Genomic DNA, 18,799 nt, shown 5'->3' on the forward strand with positions numbered 1-18,799 from the left:
TGGTTGACAGGCAGCTTTGGGAGCAAACACTTTCCATCTCTTAGGGTAGGTGCCAATAGGGACACCTTGAGGGAAAAGTTAGGGAAGTGTTGGAGGTAACAAAGACTCCCTCAAAACTGATTCTGCAAGCCTTCAGGCATTTTTCATATCACACACAAATCATGCTGGATTTATTTTCTTCAAGTAACTCCACAGTTTTTAAAGCTCTTTACTTCAACCACACAAGGCAAATATACTAGTGAAATCACATCTTATGCTACATTATAAAGAAAATTAGATGACAATAGCTTAAACAAAGAATATTCATTTGAACTCCCCTAAATTGCCCAAAGTCAGTATGGTATCATTTCTCCACAAGAGCCAGTGCTTCCCCCAGCACTGGGATTACTTGCAGTCTCTCTGATTGAATACTTGCAAGGAAACTTTCATTTACCATCATAATAGGCTCAAGAAAGAGACTCTCAGTCTAGGAGAACCTCCCACATATCAAAGCAGTGATACGTGGGATATGAAGGAACCTGGTAGCTCAGCTGGTAAAGAATCACCTGCAATGCAGGAGACCCTAGTTTGATTCCTGGGTCAGAAAGATCCCCTGGAGGAGGACATGGCAACCCACTCCAGTATTCTTGCCTGGAGAATCCCCATGGACAGAGGAGCCTGGCAGACTACAGTTCATAAGACTGTAAAGAGTCGGACATTACTGGGCAACTAAGCACACAGCACAGATTCTGCCTACCCTAAACCTAGCCCTAACCCCAACCACCTCAAACTCATGCTAGGTCATATATATATATATATATATATATATATCACTTCCATTCTCCCTAGCTGTTTCTTCCCCACCCCTCAACACCAAGTTTATGAGGTTAAATTCCTATAAAGGTAGTCTGTGGGGCGTTTCAGGTGGCTCAGTGGTAAAGAAATCACCTGCAAAGTAGGAGATGCAGGAGACGTGGGTTAGATTCCTAGGTCAGGAAGATCCCTTGGAGAAGGAAATGGCAACTGACTTCAATATTCTTGCCTGGGAAATCCCATGGACAGAGAAGCCTGGTGGACTGTAGTCCATGGGGTCACAAAGAGTTAGACACGACTGAGCACACATGGGACTTAGCGACTAAACAGCAACAAAGCTAGTCTGTGTAAAAAACAAGGTTAGCAATGTGACTGAAAGCACAGTGTATGGATCAGACTGAGTGAACCCTGGCTCTGCAACTTGCTGGCTATATGTCTTTAGGTAAGTTACCTAATCATTCTGAGCCTCCATTTCCTCATCTGCAAAAGGTGCATCAAAGCATTACTTACCTCTTACAGTTGCTCTGAATAGTGAATGAATTCTTACTTGTAAATCATATAGAGCCTTGTCCAGAATCATAGGCAATACTATTTCAATGTTTGTTAAGTTAAGAAATAATCCATCATATTTTCCCCATTTTTTTAAATGAAGAAATGTCAGGTCACCTATCTGAGCCTCCCATAAACTGTTTGATGCCTAATACTGGGAGTTACAAACCCCATTTTTCTAACTCAAAGCCTCATATTGTTTCTTTTGCTTCCCCAGAGAATGAAAAAGTAAGAAACATGACTTCTGTCCTTTTGTATTGAATTCCTTTGCAGATCAGCCTCCCCAGATCACGTCTGTATTAAGTCAAAGACCCTGGACCCAATGGCCATCTTCTTCACTAGTGGGACCACGGGCTTCCCCAAGATGGCAAAGCACAACCATGGATTCGCTTTACGATCCTATTTCCCTGCATGGTAGGAAAGAGGGCACCAACTTATAAGCTGGGCCACAGATATGGGGTGGAGTGTGCATGTGTATGTACTGGGAAAGGAACTCTAGGTGGAATTGACCCCATCCTGTTTATTCTTTTTGCTGTCTTTGGTTCAGACCCCTGAGGGTGTGAGTATAGGCTAGGTATGAGTGTTTGCTGACAGAGACCTCTGGATGTCAAAAGAGGAACCTTTGGGTCCTACCTAAGCACCTTCAGAGGAGATGTAAAGGAGTGAGTGGAAACAGAAAGCATTCTGCAAACCGCACAAATGACAAGCCTCTGTGTCCCTGTCAGTGGCTCCAGGGTTTGGTGGGAAAGATAAAATGCCCCAGCAGTGTGACCTTATGGGACAGATCCTTTCCCTCCCCAACTGTGGACAAACTGGGCATGGAGCCCAGTCACGAGCTCTTAGGGAAAATAATATCTGAAACTAAGCCACACTAAGCCACTTTCCTACTGTGGAACAAACACAGAGCTGAAGCTGGGATAACAATTTAATCAATGTTAAACCAAACTCTTCTCCCTCTTCTTCCCCTCCTCCAGCTAATAATATTCAAACCAAACCGTGTTCTATATATTTTCCAGCTTTTCAACCAAACCAGGGGAAGAGAAGGCTTTTTGGAGACAGTTGATATCTGTACTAATGATAAAAACTGAGTAACAAAACCCTGAGAAACGAGGGTGGAAAGAAGGGGAGGATAGTAGTCACAATAGTATCTGAGGCCAACTGTATTTTGGAGATAGCAGGAAATTGTTGCAGCTGAAGGCATCTGATGTCTTCTGGTGCCTGTCAGACACAGGCTGGATTCTGGCTACCTTGGGGTCCCTGCTTGAACCATGGACAGCGGGGTCTACAGTCTTTGCTCATCATCTGCCTCAGTTTGACTCAAAGGTCATTATAGAGGTAAGAAAATTAACCTTTCAACATGAACAAACTCCCAGAAGAAAGTCATTTCAAGCTCAAAAGTTGGACCCAATTGAGAAATATTTTATTTAGCAAAGTCTCTTAACACAACCCTGGCTCTGGGTTTCTTAAAGTGTGAAGCACTAAATCAATCATTGTATCAGAATTACATCAAGATGTAACTGTGAAAACACACATTCCAAACCTTTTCCTAGACCTATGGATCAGACTTTGTGGACTTGAGAACCAGAATATAATTTCTGAGAAATGAAAGCAAGCTCAGGTTTCATAGACCCTGGCTCTACCAGGGCCAGGTAGCTGGAGTGTGAATGTATGTGTGTGCGTGTGTGTGTGTGTGTGTGTGTGTGTGTGTACTCAATTTAATGATGTGTTTAGAAACAAAGGTCTTGGAATGTGGCAGATATAGTTACTTATCCCATGTTTGACATTTATTAAATGTCTGAAGCTCTGAGCTTCAGTTTCCTTATCTGTAAAATGGGAGTTTTAGTGGTTGCTATCTCTAAAATTGTTGGGAATATTGAGATTATGTGTGCTTAGCCCTGAAAGTAGCACATAGAAAATACTCAATAAATGGTAGCAGTTGCTGTTAAGTATACATTATGACAGTAATCAAGGTCACCTGCATGAACACCTTCACTGTATTTCTCTTCACCTGAAAATTGGGTCTCCACTCACTCCCCTGCTTTATATCTCAGAGGCAGACATGCCTCTTCACCTCTCAAAGTCCAGCTCCCGCTTGACACCTGCTGCCGGTCTTGTTCTTTTCCCTGCCCTCTATTTGGAGCCCCTCTGTATTAATCTTAAACTCACTAAACCTTTTATCTTGTATTTTCAATCTTTTGCTTTTCATTGATGCTGCTCCCTCAGTCAATAAACATATTCAAAGTGCCTCATCCTAAAAATATCTTCCCTTTACCTTGGTACACATTGGACCAACCCTGTCTTTCCTTCCTTAATGTCAAATTGTTCCACGGAACATTCTCCACTTGCGACAGCCACAGCCTCTTTACCCAGCTTACTCCTGAACATTGCACTCTTCCAAGACTCTGCCCTTAGCTTTCCCTCCCTTCCAAGTAATTTCCTTCACTTCAGTTTCTCCAGCAGGCGCATCTACTCATGTGGCTCTCGAAATTACCTCGTCTTTTCTCTCCCAGGGAGTTTCGCCACATCTTTCTGCTGGTTGGTTAGGTCTATCTGATCATCCCTTCAGCACCTGAAACGGCACCTTGCATTTCTCCTTCCCTGATCCTATATCAATATCTGCCTCTTCTTCATTATTTTCTGCCTTCATTCTACCAGTCTCTGAGGCATAAATCTCCACAAACGACCTGAATCTATTACCTTTCCTCTTCCCCCACCAGGTCCAATTCTCCTTTCCCTACAAGGGGTGTCCCTAAAGTCTCAGTATATTTTAGACTTGAATTATTTCAAAGTATTAATTCTACAAATTTACTCCAAACTGCATTTGAAAGTTTGTTTACTATATTTTATACTTGTTACTTTCATGAACGTTTAATAATAAGCTTTTGAATTTACTTATTAATAGTTTCAATCTCCCTTATTGAAGATGGGAGATCGTGACTAAAATGAAAGATATGAAATTTAAAAATTACTATTCAAATTCACAAAACAGAACTTTCCCTCCATCAATTCTCTCACCAACACCTCAACTTAGGCTTTCTGGTGTTCCCCCAGTAGTACCTGATACGTGCCATGTATGAAATTCATGCTCAATTTATATATTGAAAGAATTGACAAATGAATAAATGGGCTCCCCTAGAGGAAAGATCAGAATTAAAATGCTAATAACAGATTTGTATTTTAAATCTTAATTGTGAAAATAAAGTTTCTTCTCTCCTCACTTTCTAGACATTTTTCAAATATCCAATTACCCAATGCCTTGCTGCACCCTCTGTATATCGAATGATTTTGCAGCAGAAATCCACCAGGTAAGGTAGAAGTGGCTGTGGCTGGTGACAAGAATATTTGGGTACCATTTTAAGTAATCTCATACACTGAAGTCTGTTTTTAACTATGGTTCTTTGCAGATACTTTGTGTGTGTATGTGTGTGTGTGTGTGTGTGTGTGTGTGTGTGTGTGTGTGTGTATGTGTGTGTGTGTGTGTGTGTATGGTAAGTGTTGGTGGTGATAATCAGCAGCCAATCTACTTAGTTCTTTACACAGGACTCAGAGAACCAAATGAAACATTCAGTGAACCTTCATCATTTTGTTTCTTTTTCTTTTTTAAGCATTTTTGTTGTGAAATAAACATACAGAAAAATACAGAAGATACACATTTACAGATTAATGAGTTGTTGAAAACAAAACATCTATGTAACTACTCACTGAAGTCACAAAAAGAGAACATTGCCAGCACCCCAAAGCCTTCTCATGCCTCTCCGTCTCCCCTAAAGGAATCTACAATCTTGGCTTTTATGGCGTTCATTTCCTTATTTTTCCCTTAGGTTTACCTCCTAAGGAAATATCCCCAGAAAAATTGTTCTATTTTACCTGCTTTTGAACTTCATGTAATTATACATTATTCTATAGTATCTGGCCTAGTTTTTCACAGTTATGTTTCTAAGATGTGTCTGCATTGTTACCTGATAGTGGAGTCAATTTTCATTACTGTAAAATATCACATTTTATAAAAGTACCACATTTTAAATGAATTCTATTAATGGACATTTGGATATGTTTCCTTTGGGGGTTATTGATTAATGCTACATCGAATTCTTGCACATGTATAGTGATGCATAAACACACATTTCTGTAGAACTTCTCTGGGAAAGGAATTGTTAGGTCACACTGACATCGCACGCTACTACTATGTTTTCCAAAGTATTGAACCAATGTATGCTCCCACTGGGAGGGTAGGAGAAGTCCCATTGTTTCATATCTTCGGTAGTATTAGTTATTGTCAAAGTTTTAAATTTTGCCAACCTAATGTGTTTGTGTTCTCTGGTTTTGTTTTTGCATTTCCACATGTTTGTGGATTATTTTTTAACTAACTTGAAATCTGTTCTTTGAACCTTATGGTCACTTATATAACTTTTATATAACTTACATAACTCTGAAAGTGAAATGGCTACTTCAAAATCAGAGCTAATATGTTTTAGACATTAGAGTTAAAATATTAAGGAGTTCAGTTTATTAAGTTAACTGAAATACAGCTTGATTTTATTCACAAACCCTCAATCTGGTTGAAATATGTTTCCAACTTTATTTCAAATCTTATATTATAGTCTCTTCTTGTGACAACCCTGAGAAGGTGACCAAACCTAGTTAAAATTCAACCAGGGCTTAACTATTGACTCCACTGGACACTCTGCCCATTTATGTATTTCAGATAAAACTCAGTAAGAATGAGAAACATGCTCTCAATGAAACCAGTCATCCTGTCCATTACTACTGGCTATGTTTGTACCAAGAGAGAGTGATAAGGGAGTCTGCCACCTCCCTCATCCCTAGAAGCTGTCCCAGCTCAGCACCATGCCAACTGGTACTAAGACCTCAATCACATTTACCCACTTCCTTCAGGGAATCCATCATTTTGTGATAGTTTCTGTTATTTAAGGACATTTTCATGGAGAAATGGATGAGAGGATTTTCACACACAACGTACCTGGCAAACTACTGCAAATGTTCACAGCAGACATTTCTGTTCAGTCCAGAATTCCTTCAGGGCTGCTACCTGTGATCCTTTTCTTTTCTTACAGAAAGCTCAATCTTCCTGATGTCCTGAGAAATTCATTTTCAACCCCTAATTCATGTTCTTCAGCCAGAGAATAAACAAAAACTCTTCAATTCATATAAGTCCACTGAAGGCAGTGTAGTTTTACTATCATCCTAGCATAACCTTGGGGTCTTATTCCTCAATCCTTATAGTTTATGAAATATCCCTTTTAGCTACACAGAATGCTTAGAATGAGTCCTAAGCACACTCTCCACCCCTATTAGATCAACATCCAAATTCAATCCTGATCTCTGTGATTTAACCCATTAGACTCATGACTATCACCACTTACCTTCTTCTAGAGGAGTTAACAGGGACCAAAAGGAAATGAGTGCCTTCCACTTGTATTTCACCATTAGTAAAATGCCCAGAAGGCAAGTAAGAAAGTGAAGAAGTAGAAGGATGAATGATCCAGATGACAGTGCTCTCTTAACATCCTGGGCCTAAAGTAGAGCATCCAAGCCTTATCTGAGCCTCTGTTGACACTTTGCCTTCCCCTCAGTCTTAGGTTCCCCGCTCTGGAACACTGCTGTACTGGTGGGGAAGCCCTGCTGCCCGAGGAGCAAGAACAGTGGAAAAGACAGACAGGTATTCTGCTCTACCAGGCCTATGGACAGTCAGAAACGGTAGGTGAAATGTCCCTTCTGGACCAGTCAAGATGTGCTTATCCACTGAGCTCAGGAGATAAGCTGAATCATGCTGAGGATGTGAAGAGGCACCAATGTGTACACAGCATTGCTCAAAGCCACTGGGAGGCTCCAGAGCTCTTAGCTAATTTATCCCAAACAAATTGACAGAACAGACAATTTGCAGCTCATCCATTTATCAAAAGACCAATGTGCTGAAAACTACTGGACAGAAACTTAGAAAAGGGTCTAAGGACATGGTGCCACTGTGCCTGTGATAATTGGTTTAAGGGAGCCCCAGAGGGGCAGCTGGATAGACGGCATTCTCCAGAAACATGCAGGCCACCACCACAGCTCCTGTCCACTTCACCATCCCTTCCTAGGCAGCAACTAGAGGAGCAGGCAGGAACTGGTATTAGAAGTTCACTAGTTCATTTCTGCCTGTTTAAAGAACATAAAGCTTGGATTGTGAGACACTAGCATGGGGAGAAACTTCTATGTACACCCCCATATACACACAATGTAATCCCCAAAAGGATCACTGACCAGTCAGGTGGGCAGGGTATTCATAGTATCATGTGTGTCTTAACCTCAAGGACTTTATCCATGATAGTGTGAGCAAGTACCTCTCTTCCAACACTTTCTCAATCCATTTCCCATGCTGGACCAAGCAATTTTCCCCTACCTCCCTATCGAGGGATGCCTGTCATCTCAGGACCTGTAGCAAAATAGATGTTCTAGACCCAATTCACTTGTCTGACATTATTTTCCAAAAAAAAAAATTAAATAATCAGTTTTGGGGTCTGCTTCCAGGTCCGAGAAATGTTAAGACTCTAGGTATGTCCTTGCTGGTTTACAGTTTATATCTGGACAAGGAGAATGAGGTTAGAACTACACACTACACTCATGACACTTGACCCTTTTTCTCAATGACTCATAACAGAATACTCTCCAATACCTAGATGGTGCTTTATTTCACCAAACATTTTCACACCTGTCCACGCATCTGTGCGGCATTTTCTACATGCCTATAGTATGAGCAGTGACAGCAGAGGAGAAAATGCTTCTTCTTCCAGGAGCTCAGACCTCTGTCCAGATCTCAGCCTTCCAGGTATAGGTTTCAAGACTGTAGGCAAATTACTGAGTCTTGCAGAGTTGAACTTTCCCATCTCTAAAATGGAAATGCAATGCCAACTTGCCAGGTTGTGATAAGGTAAATGAAAGAAACTACACACATCTCTGGGCACAGTGCCCAACTCTTACTGCATTTATGGTTTTCATTGTTGATTTTTAGGTAGTTATTGTATTCAGATGCTGGGGGTGCAAAGATGGGTGGCCCATCTCTATTCTCTGAATGCTCATTATCTACTGAGGGAAACAGACTAACAAAAAAATATATAATGCCCTATTGGCAACAATGGAAGTGTAGGGGAAAATACTACAGAAAGAGAATCTTCCAACTTACTTTTCTTGGGACCTGAATGATAGTTAGAAGTAGTTGTTTATTGAATACTTGCTATATGCCTGGCATACACTCAAAAGCACTCAAAGTGATAAATGTTATAATTATCCTCTTTTGACAGAGAGGGCATCAAGGGGGATTAATTGGTACATGGCTGGTGAAGGGTGGAGTCAAAATTCAACCTGTGGTCTATCTGGATATAAAGCTCTTAACTGTAGGAAGAATGATATTTTGAAAGTGAAAGTGAAGTCGCTCAGTCTTGTCCACCTCTTTACGACCCCGTTGACTGTAGCCCACCAGGCTCCTCCATTCATGGGATTCTCCAGGCAAGAATACTGGAGTGGGTTGCCATTTCCTTCTCCAGGGGATCTTCCTGACCCAGGGGTCAAACCCAGATCTCCCACATTATAGGCAGACACTTTAACCTCTGAGCCACCAGGGAAGCCCGAATGATATTTTAGAGAACTGTTAAGAAGGAAAAAGCTTCATCAGGAAGACTGAAGCAGTGGGGCAGTGCAAAGGGAACCACATGAACAATGTGAATAATTTCAACACAACTCTGAAAAAGTTGAAGCAGCTCCAAGTAAATGTTTGTTAAATGGATTCATGGCCTTCTCCTGGCACACTGACACATGTCCAGCATACAGTGTGAACTCCGCACCCTACATTACATGCCCCCAGCCTGGAGCTTACTCTTCTGCTTCTTCTTGGCCTCTCCCACTGGAATCAGACTCAGCATCAGGCTCAGTCCCAGTTCATGTCAGATGCAGTGAATACCTGCTGACTAGAGTTGGGTCAATGCCTTCCAGCTTCCCCACAAACATTAAATGACATTTGTGAGCATGGATGCTGTGTTTGATTCTTGCGGCTTTGTGATCAGCCTAGACTGTTGGCCAACCCCAGTTCTCTTCTTTTGTTAACAGGGAATAACTTGTGGCACTCTCCGAGGGATGAAGATCAAGCCAGGTTCCATGGGGAAGGCCATCCCACCCTTTGACATTCAGGTTTGATGGGGAAGATATTGGCAGAGAGAAGTTAGTGTTTGGCTAAGATTAGACCATTGTGTGGCATAAGATGACAGAACCAGCCATGCATCCCAGTTGTCCTTTCTACTCTCTGCCTACATTTCCTCTAATTTCCTGGGGAGGTTTCTGTTGAGAACTGCAATGTTCTGGGCATGAGTGCAGCTTGCCAGGATGGCCAGAAGCCTCGCTCACCCAGCCTGCAGAAAGAGTAGATATCCTGGCACTGGAGGCTCTCTCCACTACTGGTGCTTTTAGCCTTTCCTGATCCATATTTTCTAGCTTGAAGACACATTTGGAATGTGTATATATCTATGAAACAAATAGATTCACCCATGACTTGGATTTCACCATTTGCTGACTTCAATGACTTCTGACAGTTTTATTATTTTCTGAGAGGGCTTCTCTATCACAACCCCTTTCCCCAATTACCCCTACTGTGTCACATGAATAAGCCAGGCAATATTTGGTGGGGCAGGAATGTTGGGGATCCTTGCAGGGTGGGATTCACAGATCTCTTGCTCCAGATCATTGATGACAAGGGCAATATCCAGCCTCCCAACACGGAAGGAAACATTGGCATCAGGATCAAGCCCACCAGGCCCATAGGCCTCTTCATGTACTATGAGGTAAGAACACACCATCTGCTTCCAAACAGGCTCCCAGAATCCTCACAGGGAGTTGTGTAGGTAATTACAGACTGGACTCAACTCTGCATCCTGAAACATCTTCCATCTTCCTTTATTCACGCCAGGTCAATGAAATCTGTTCTAATTAATCTCAAAGCTCTTAATCTCACATTCCTTCCTATCATAACCCATCTGACACTTACAGGATGACTAATGGAGTAGAAAACAGCTTAACTTCAGAACCAATAGACTTGAAGTCCAGTTATCTCTTATGGTTAAGAATGTTGGCTTTGAATGGGTTCAATTCATACCAGCCTACTACCAACAGGATCCAGACAAATATACTTAAATCTTGCTGAGCCTCCAGGGGTGTCTTTATCCACTATTTCAGAGGAAGAAACTGCAGACTGAAAGCTTGACATGTCTTCCCCAAGACAAAATAAATGGCAGGATTAGGGTTCAAGTGATGTGTTTTAGGCCCCAAACTCTAAATGAGAAATTCAGAGATTAGAGAAATCTACAGTAAAGGAATCTACAATAAATATAAGGAAACCTGCTGTAACTCTTCATCAGACAAACTCTGGCTAGCAGTGGCCACTGAGAGGAAATTCTCAGCTTCCAAGATTGACTGTGGAAGTGTAGACAAGCCCTGAAACTGATCTCAGACTCCAACTCTTTGGGACCCCATGGACTATAGCTCACCAGGCTCCTCTGTCCATGGAATTCTTCAGGCAAGAATATTGGAGTTGGTTGCCATTTCCTTCTCCAGAGAATCTTCCCAACCCAGGGATCGAACCTGGGTCTCCTGCATTGCAGGCAGATTCATTACCATCTGAACCACTGGGGAAGCCCATATTATTTCTTATGCTGTGCTTAGTCATTTCAGTTCAGTTCAGTTCAGGCACTCAGTCATGCCCAGCTTTTTGTGACCCCATGAATCACAGCACACCAGGCCTCCCTGTCCATCACCAACTCCCGGAGTTCACCCAAACTCATGTGCATCGAGTTGGTGTTGCCATCCAGCCATCTCGCCCTCTGTCATCTCCTTCTCCTCCTGCTCCCAATCCCTCCCAGCATCAGCGTCTTTTCCAATGAGTCAACTCTTCGCATGAGGTGGCCAAAGTATTGGAGATTCAGCCTCAGCCTCAGACTGATGCTGAGGCTGAAATCAGGACTGGTCTCCTTTAGGATGGACTGGTTGGATCTCCTTGCAGTCCAAGAGACTCTCAAGAGTCTTCTCCAGCACTGCAGTTCAAAAGCATCAATTCTTCGGTGCTCAGCCTTCTTCACAGTCCAACTCTCACATCCATACATGACCACTGGAAAAACCATAGCCTTGACTAGACAGACTTTTGTTGGCAAAGTAATGTCTTTGCTTTTTAATATGCTGTCTAGGTTGGTCATAACTTTCCTTCCAAGGAGTAAGTATCTTTTAATTTCATGGCTGCAATCAACATTTGCAGTGATTTTGGAGCCTCAAAAATAAAGTCTGCCACTGTTTCCACTGTTTCCCCATCTATTTCCCATGAAGTGATGGGACCAGATGCCATGATCTTAGTTTTCTGAATGTTGAGCTTTAAGCCAACTTTTTCACTCTCCTCTTTCACTTTCATCAAGAGGCTTTTGAGTTCCTCATCACTTTCTGCCATAAGGGTGGTGTCATCGGCATATCTGAGGTTATTGATATTTCTCCCAGCAATCTTGATTCCAGCTTGTGCTTCTTCCAACCCAGCCTTTCTCATGATGTGCTCTGCATATAAGTTAAATAAGCAGGGTGACAATATACAGCCTTGACATACTCCTTTTCCTATTTGGAACCAGTCTGTTGTTCCATGTCCAGTTCTACCTGTTGCTTCCTGACCTGCACATAGGTTTCTCAAGAGGCAGGTCAGGTGGTCTGGTATTCCCATCTCTTTCAGAATTTTCCACAGTTTATTGTGATCCACACAGTCAAAGCCATGCCGTGTGGGGCCACCCAAAATGACTGGGTCATGGTGGAGAGGTCTGACAGAATGTGGTCCACTGGAGAAGGGAATGGCAAACCACTTCAATATTCTTGCCTTGAGAACCCCATAAACAGTAGGAAAAGGCAAAATAATAGGATAATGAAAGAAGAACTCCCCAGGTTGGTAGGTGCCCAATATGCTACAGGAGATCAGTGGAGAAATAACGCCAGAAAGGATGGAGCCAAAGCAAAAACAATACCCAGTTGTGGATGTGACTAGTGATAGAAGCAAGGTCCGAATCTGTAAACAGCAATATTCCATAGGAACCTGGAATGTTAGGTCCATTAATCAAAGCAAATTGGAAGTGGTCAAACAAGGGATGGCAAGAGTGAACGTCAACATTCTAGGAATCAGCAAACTAAAATGGACTGGAATGGGTGAATTTACTCAGATGACCATTATATCTACTATTTGGGCAGGAATCCCTCAGAAGAAATGGAGTAGCCATCATGGTCAACAGAAGAGTCCAAAATGCAGTACTTGGATGCAATCTCAAAAATGACAGAATGATCTCTGTTCATCTCCAAGGCAATCCATTCAATATCACGGTGATCCAAGCCTATGCCCCAACCAGTAACGCTGAAGAAGCTTAAGTTGAATGGTTTTAGGAAGACCTACAAGACCTTTTAGAACTAACACCCAAAAAAGATGTCCTTTTCATTATAGGGGACTGGAATGCAAAAGTAGGAAGTCAAGAAACACCTGGAGTAACAGGCAAATTTGGCCTTGGAGTACAGAATGAAGCAGGACAAAGGCTAATAGAGTTTTGCCAAAAGAATGCATGAATCATAGCAAATACCTTCCAACAACTCAAGAGAAGACTCTACACATGGACATCACCAGACGGTCAACACCAAAATCAGACTGATTATATTCTTTGCAGCCAAAGATGGAAAAGCTCTATACAGTCAACAAAAACAAGACCGGGAGCTGACTGTGGCTCAGATCATGAACTCCTTATTGCCAAATTCAGACTTAGACTGAAGAAAGTAGGGAAAACCACTAGACCATTCAGGTATGACCTAAATCAAATCTGTTATGATTATGCAGTGGAAGTGAGAAATAGATTTAAGGAACTAGATCTGATAGACAGACTACCTAATGAACTATGGACGGAGGTTCGTGACATTGTACAGGAGACAGGGATCAAGACCATCCCCATGGAAAAGAAGTGCAAAAAAGAAAAGTTGTGTCCAACTCTTTGTGACCCCATGGACTGTAAGCCACCAGGCTCCTCTGCCCATGGGGATTCTCCAGGCAAGAATACTGGAGTTGGTTGCCATTTCCTCCTCCAGGAGATATTCCCAACCCAGGGATTTAACCCACCTTTCTTACTTCACAGGTGGATTCTTTACCATCTGAGCCACCAGAGAAGCCCAATTATTTCTCACAACTGCATGCAAATATACAATTATCTTAAAAGCTTAATTAAAATACCATTTTCATAGTCTTTGTGTGAGGCTCAAATAGGTAATCTTCTGAGAAGAAAATTCATTCAGCAAACATTTATTGACACCTCCCATCTGTCCAGGCACTGTGTGAATGCTGAGCTTATAAGAGTGAATAAAATAAATGGAATTATACTCTAGTAGAAATTTTATTCTACTGGAGTACCACACAAAACTGAGTTGTTATTTTTTTAATGCTCTTAAAATTTGCTTAGTATTGTTCACTATTTTACCAGTAGCTTGCATTGAGTGCTTGCATTCAATGAAAATAGAGAGATATAAAAACTGCCCAAGTCAGGTAGAGAAGGATTTGAAGCCAGTATCTGAACCCTGTGTTGAGGCTCATCATCTCTAAACTCACTGCTTTCAACAAAGGAGTGCTGTTCTCTTCGCAGAATAACCCAGAGAAAACAGCTGAAGTGGAATGTGGGGACTTTTATAACACTGGGGACAGAGCAACAATTGATGAAGAGGGCTACTTCTGGTTCCTTGGAAGGAGTGATGATGTCATCAATGCATCTGGGTAGGTGTAGCTGACCCTGAGCCAGAAGGTATCACTCTCATATGCCTCGAGGGATCTAGCTTGCCCAGACATTCCTTCGTGCATTGGTAGTGGACTCTCAGACTAGTTCTGAACCATGGTAAGACATCATGTAATTTAAAGGGACTGGGAAGGAAAACTTTACTTTGGTCCCTCTTTGTTGAGGGAGCTTATTCTGTGTGTTCCTCTGATGAAGCACACACCACAGAAAAACATAACAACAACAATAATAAAATTCACCTTTATGGAAAATGTATTATGTGACTGCTCTGTGCAGTGTTTTATACAATCCACTTCTCAGTGCTAGAAGGTAGATATGACTATGCCCATCCTTTTTTTTTTTTTTTTAATTTTAGGGGAGGAGCCCCACACTGTGCAGCATGAGGGATCTTATTTTCCTGAGTGGGGGTTGAACGTGTGCCCTTGGCAGTGGAAGCAGAGTCCTAACCACTGAACCACCAGGGAATTCTCTTGATTATGCTCATTTTACGTGAGGAAACTGAGTCAGTGACCAGTGGAAAAAAAACTTGCCTGAAGTTTCAAAGACAGTAGAGGGTGCAGCCCAGATTTAAACAAAAACAGCCTGAGTCCAATTCTGTTGTTCCTAAGTCTTAAATAATTTATAAAGGAAATAAAATGACACATTACATAGTTTAGGAACAGGATGTAAAATTTCAACAGATGTTGACGATAAAGAGTTTTCATGCCAGAGGAAGCTGCCTGACTTCAGGAATCCACATTTCAGTCCTCTTACACGGCCTTTGCACAGGCCTCTGGCTCCCTGCGACACTTTCCCTCTGTGCCAGGGGAAGATATGCCTCTCCAAAAGGTGAGACCTGAGGGCCTGTGTCACCCTAGCCCTGGAATTTGCTCAGAAGGAACCATTGGTCCTGCAGGTACCGCATTGGGCCAGCAGAAGTAGAGAATGCCCTGGCCGAGCACCCAGCGGTGGCTGAGTCTGCTGTGGTGAGCAGCCCGGACCCGGTTCGAGGGGAGGTAAGGAGGAGGACATGGGGTCATCGTGGCGGGGTGTGGGACTGGGAAGACACGTCCATGTATGCTCCAGGCCCATACCTACCCAGCCTTGCGTGGAGGGAGGGCAGTTAGTGTACATGTGCACTTACACTACATGGTCAGCAGGGGGCACTGTGGCCTCATCTGTGACTGAAATGATGCTCATTGGGAATGCCGCTGCTGATGCCATCTAGGAGTTAATGAACCCTTTCTATACACCAGTTTATTTATCCCTCACAGAGCACAATGAATTAAGGACTCTTTTTATACCTTTTTACACAGAAGGAAACAGATGCATGAAGAGGTTATATAACATGTCTGGATTACACAGCTAATGAGTGGTAGAGTCAAAAGGGAAATTGAGGACTCTGGGTCCAGAGGATACATTCATGGATTCAACAAGTGTGCATTGAACACCTTCTGTGTACAATCCCTGTGAAATTAAATGAAGACATAAGTAATAATATGAAACTAGTAGATTACCAACATTTATTAAGTGCCAAGTTTTAACAATTATTAACTGTCCATAGAACTCTACCTACCTAGTGAAAATGGTGATGATAACAATGATAGAAATACAGATAAATTTAAACTAGCTTCAAGTTTTATATGCATTGTCTCATGGAATCTTTACATAAACCTGATGAAGAATGAACCTCTTCTCTCCCCATTCCACAGGAAAGGAAATTGAGATTAAGAGAAGTTAAATGATTTTTCCAGGTAAAAAGTAGAAATCAGAAGTATTCAGATTTCTAAAAGCTCAACTGTCCATTTGTTTTTCCATTAATTTAATGAGCATTTACCCTTTGTTTTATTTTTGGCCACCCAGTGCAGTATGGTATGTGGGATCTCAGTTCCCTGAGCAGGGATGGAATAGCGCCCTCTGCTGCAGAGGAGAGTCTTAGCCACAGGAAGTGCCAAGCATCTACTTTTTGAACTCGCCTGAGTCTCCACGCTGGTTCTTTACTGCAGGTAGTGAAGGCATTTATTGTCCTGAACCCAGGATTCTCGTGCCGTGACCCAGACGAGCTCACCAAGGAGCTGCAGCAGCATGTAAAGTCAGTGACAGCCCCATACAAGTACCCGAGGAAGGTGAGTGAGAGCAGATGGGTGGGGTCTGGTCCCTTTGAGTGCTTCTGGGGATTCCGCTGCCTCAAGCCTCATAGGATGTAGTGTAGCTGGGGTGAAGCATAAGTACCCAAGAGAACTAAAAGTTTTGTCTACAGAAGAAGCTTTTCAGCTTATGGGTGTGAGGGAGCCCACTGAATTGGATAGAACCTCTATCCTGTGTCAGAAACCCATCCATTGCTGGCATGTCAACCTAAAGAAAAAATATTAGACAATTGTCCAAAGATATCCATGTAAATTATTTATAATCTTTCAAAATTTGAAAAAGACATCTAAATCAGCAACTTCAAAACTTTCGAAAAACATCATTTGTACTGAGATATACATTTTATATTGCAATCCAGTATACATAAACATACATAACAAACAAAAATTAGCAAAACGATATTTATCCTAACAACATGTAATACATTCTGATACTTTTTATTCAACTTCATTTGTTTCAAACACCATGAACAAAATACAAAAAATGTTGAACAAAATACAAAAAATGTTCAACAATAGAGAAAGGATTAAATTATTCAAGAAATTTCATATTATTCTGTAACTTAAAATGTGATTTTATTTTTAACATAAAAATATCATGACAATATATTATTGAGATAAAAACACAGGCTATGAAAGAATATATATAATACTATACTATTTGTTTAAAAACAAAAAGTTAATATTTCCTTCTTTTGTAATAATAATTGGCTGCATTGTCTGAATGCTTACAATCCATACATATTATAAATCATATATCTAACATTTATTGAGCATTTGCTATGTGTACCAGCCCCTGGACTGAATGCTTTACACACATTATTATTTTATTTAATCCTCTCCATAACCTGAGATAGGCTTCCCAGTCTAGCAGAGGAAACTGAGGCTCAGACACTCAAAGAAAATTGCCTGAGATTAGAATAAATAAAAGGTGGAATTTAAGATCATGTGTACCTGACAACAGAGTTCATGCTGTTAAGATTAGGATCTGATGCTTTTTCAAGAGCAGAATATAGGATGCACAGCGGTTAAGAAGGGTTAGATGTTACTGTGGGTAACAAATGGTCCCAAATTTGTAGTGTGTTGTAACAAGGAAGATGTCTTTCTTGCTCATGCCACTTGTCCACTATAGCTTTCCTGGAGCCTTTGTTCCACATCTCCTCATCTTGGGACCAGGATAAAGGAGCAACTGCCTTGTAGGTACCCTCCAGAGTACTAGAAGAGATGGACAGAGAAGGTGGCCTGTCTCAATGATTCGCAACTTTTTTATTAGAGGTGGCATACTTCACTCCTACTCATATTTCATTGGTCAAAGTACATCAGAGGGCTGCATCCAACTTCAGAGGGTAGGAGAAGAATTTGACAAAAATGGTGGACCCCAAAAATGGTGGCACCAGACTGTCCCATGGTGTCCACCTCTCTGGGGGTCTGTGAAGGGACAAAGGAGGAGAGCTGCTGGGAGTTGACAGAAAATGATGAGGGTCAGGGGATCTCAATTGGAATGGGTTTGCTTTATCTTTATCCAGGTGGAGTTTGTCTCAGAGCTGCCCAAAACCATCACTGGCAAGATAAAAAGAAGTGAGCTTCGGAAGAAGGAGTTTGGTCAAAAGTAGTTGGCAATAAGCTCAGGAGTCATCCTGTGATCTTGCCCAAATTCCTAACTGCCTCAGCTTCCTCATGATGGTGAGGATGAGGAGAGGAATGTTGAGAGAGGTGACTTGAAAGAGAACCAGGAAGGCCAACATTCCAGCATTTTGGTACTTTTAAATTAATATCAGTCACTATCCTTTCTTCAAGTTCCCTGTTCCTCTAAGATTGCCCAGGTGAGCGCTCAGAATGGGGCTAAAGGAAATAAAATATTTGAGTTAACATCAACAGTGACTCTGTTGTGTGTTTATTTTGAGAGATCTGGTGCTAAATGCTCAGTTCAGTTCAGTCGCTCAGTCATATCCCACTCTATGCAACCCATGGACTGCAGCATGCCTGGCTCCCCTGTCCAACACCAACTCCCTGAGCTTGCTCAAACTCATGTCTATCAAGTCAGTGATGCCATCCAACCATCTCATCCTCTGTCATCCCCTTCTTCTCCTGCCTTCAATCTTTCCCAACATCAGGGTCTTTTTCAATGAGTCAGTTCTTTGATTCAGGTGGCTTCAGCCTCAGCATCAGTACTTCCAATGAATATTCAGGACTGATTTCCTTTAGGATTGACTGGTTTGATCTCCTTGCAGTCCAAGGGACTCACAAGAGTCTTCTCTAACACCATAGCTAAGTGCTGGCCCTCTGTAATTCCCAGAATCCCCATCAAAGATTGCCCCAGGACCTGATTCTTCCTCCTGACTCCAGAGACTCTGGGTGGCCGCTCACACTCATTCAGTGACCAGGCACTGGAGGTCTAGGAGGACACTCTGTGGGGCCTCAGGGGTCTGGCTTGCCTCTGCCCAACTAGAGAGTGAGGCAGGAGGCAAGGCATTTGTGGTGTCTAAGGAATGGAGTAGAGGGAGG

General features: G+C 42.1%; 1 protein-coding gene across 3 annotated transcripts in view; it reads left to right on the forward strand.

The window, feature by feature from the left end:
- Positions 1-18,169, forward strand: part of ACSM1 (acyl-CoA synthetase medium-chain family member 1) — a 64,092-nt gene extending 45,923 nt beyond the window's left edge. For all 3 annotated transcript variants that reach the window (XM_005697556.3, XM_005697557.3, XM_018040945.1), the window contains exons 5-14: positions 1,615-1,755; positions 2,517-2,676; positions 4,567-4,646; positions 6,936-7,059; positions 9,445-9,525; positions 10,071-10,172; positions 14,022-14,149; positions 15,064-15,163; positions 16,154-16,273; positions 17,821-18,169. In XM_005697556.3, the coding sequence (XP_005697613.1) occupies positions 1,615-1,755; positions 2,517-2,676; positions 4,567-4,646; positions 6,936-7,059; positions 9,445-9,525; positions 10,071-10,172; positions 14,022-14,149; positions 15,064-15,163; positions 16,154-16,273; positions 17,821-17,907 (1,123 nt within the window). In that variant the 3' untranslated portion in view covers positions 17,908-18,169. The remainder of the gene's footprint in view (positions 1-1,614; positions 1,756-2,516; positions 2,677-4,566; positions 4,647-6,935; positions 7,060-9,444; positions 9,526-10,070; positions 10,173-14,021; positions 14,150-15,063; positions 15,164-16,153; positions 16,274-17,820) is intronic.

This window comes from Capra hircus, chromosome 25 (genome assembly GCF_001704415.2).
Source record: "Capra hircus breed San Clemente chromosome 25, ASM170441v1, whole genome shotgun sequence".
In the NCBI taxonomy this organism is placed as follows: Eukaryota; Metazoa; Chordata; class Mammalia; order Artiodactyla; family Bovidae; genus Capra; species Capra hircus.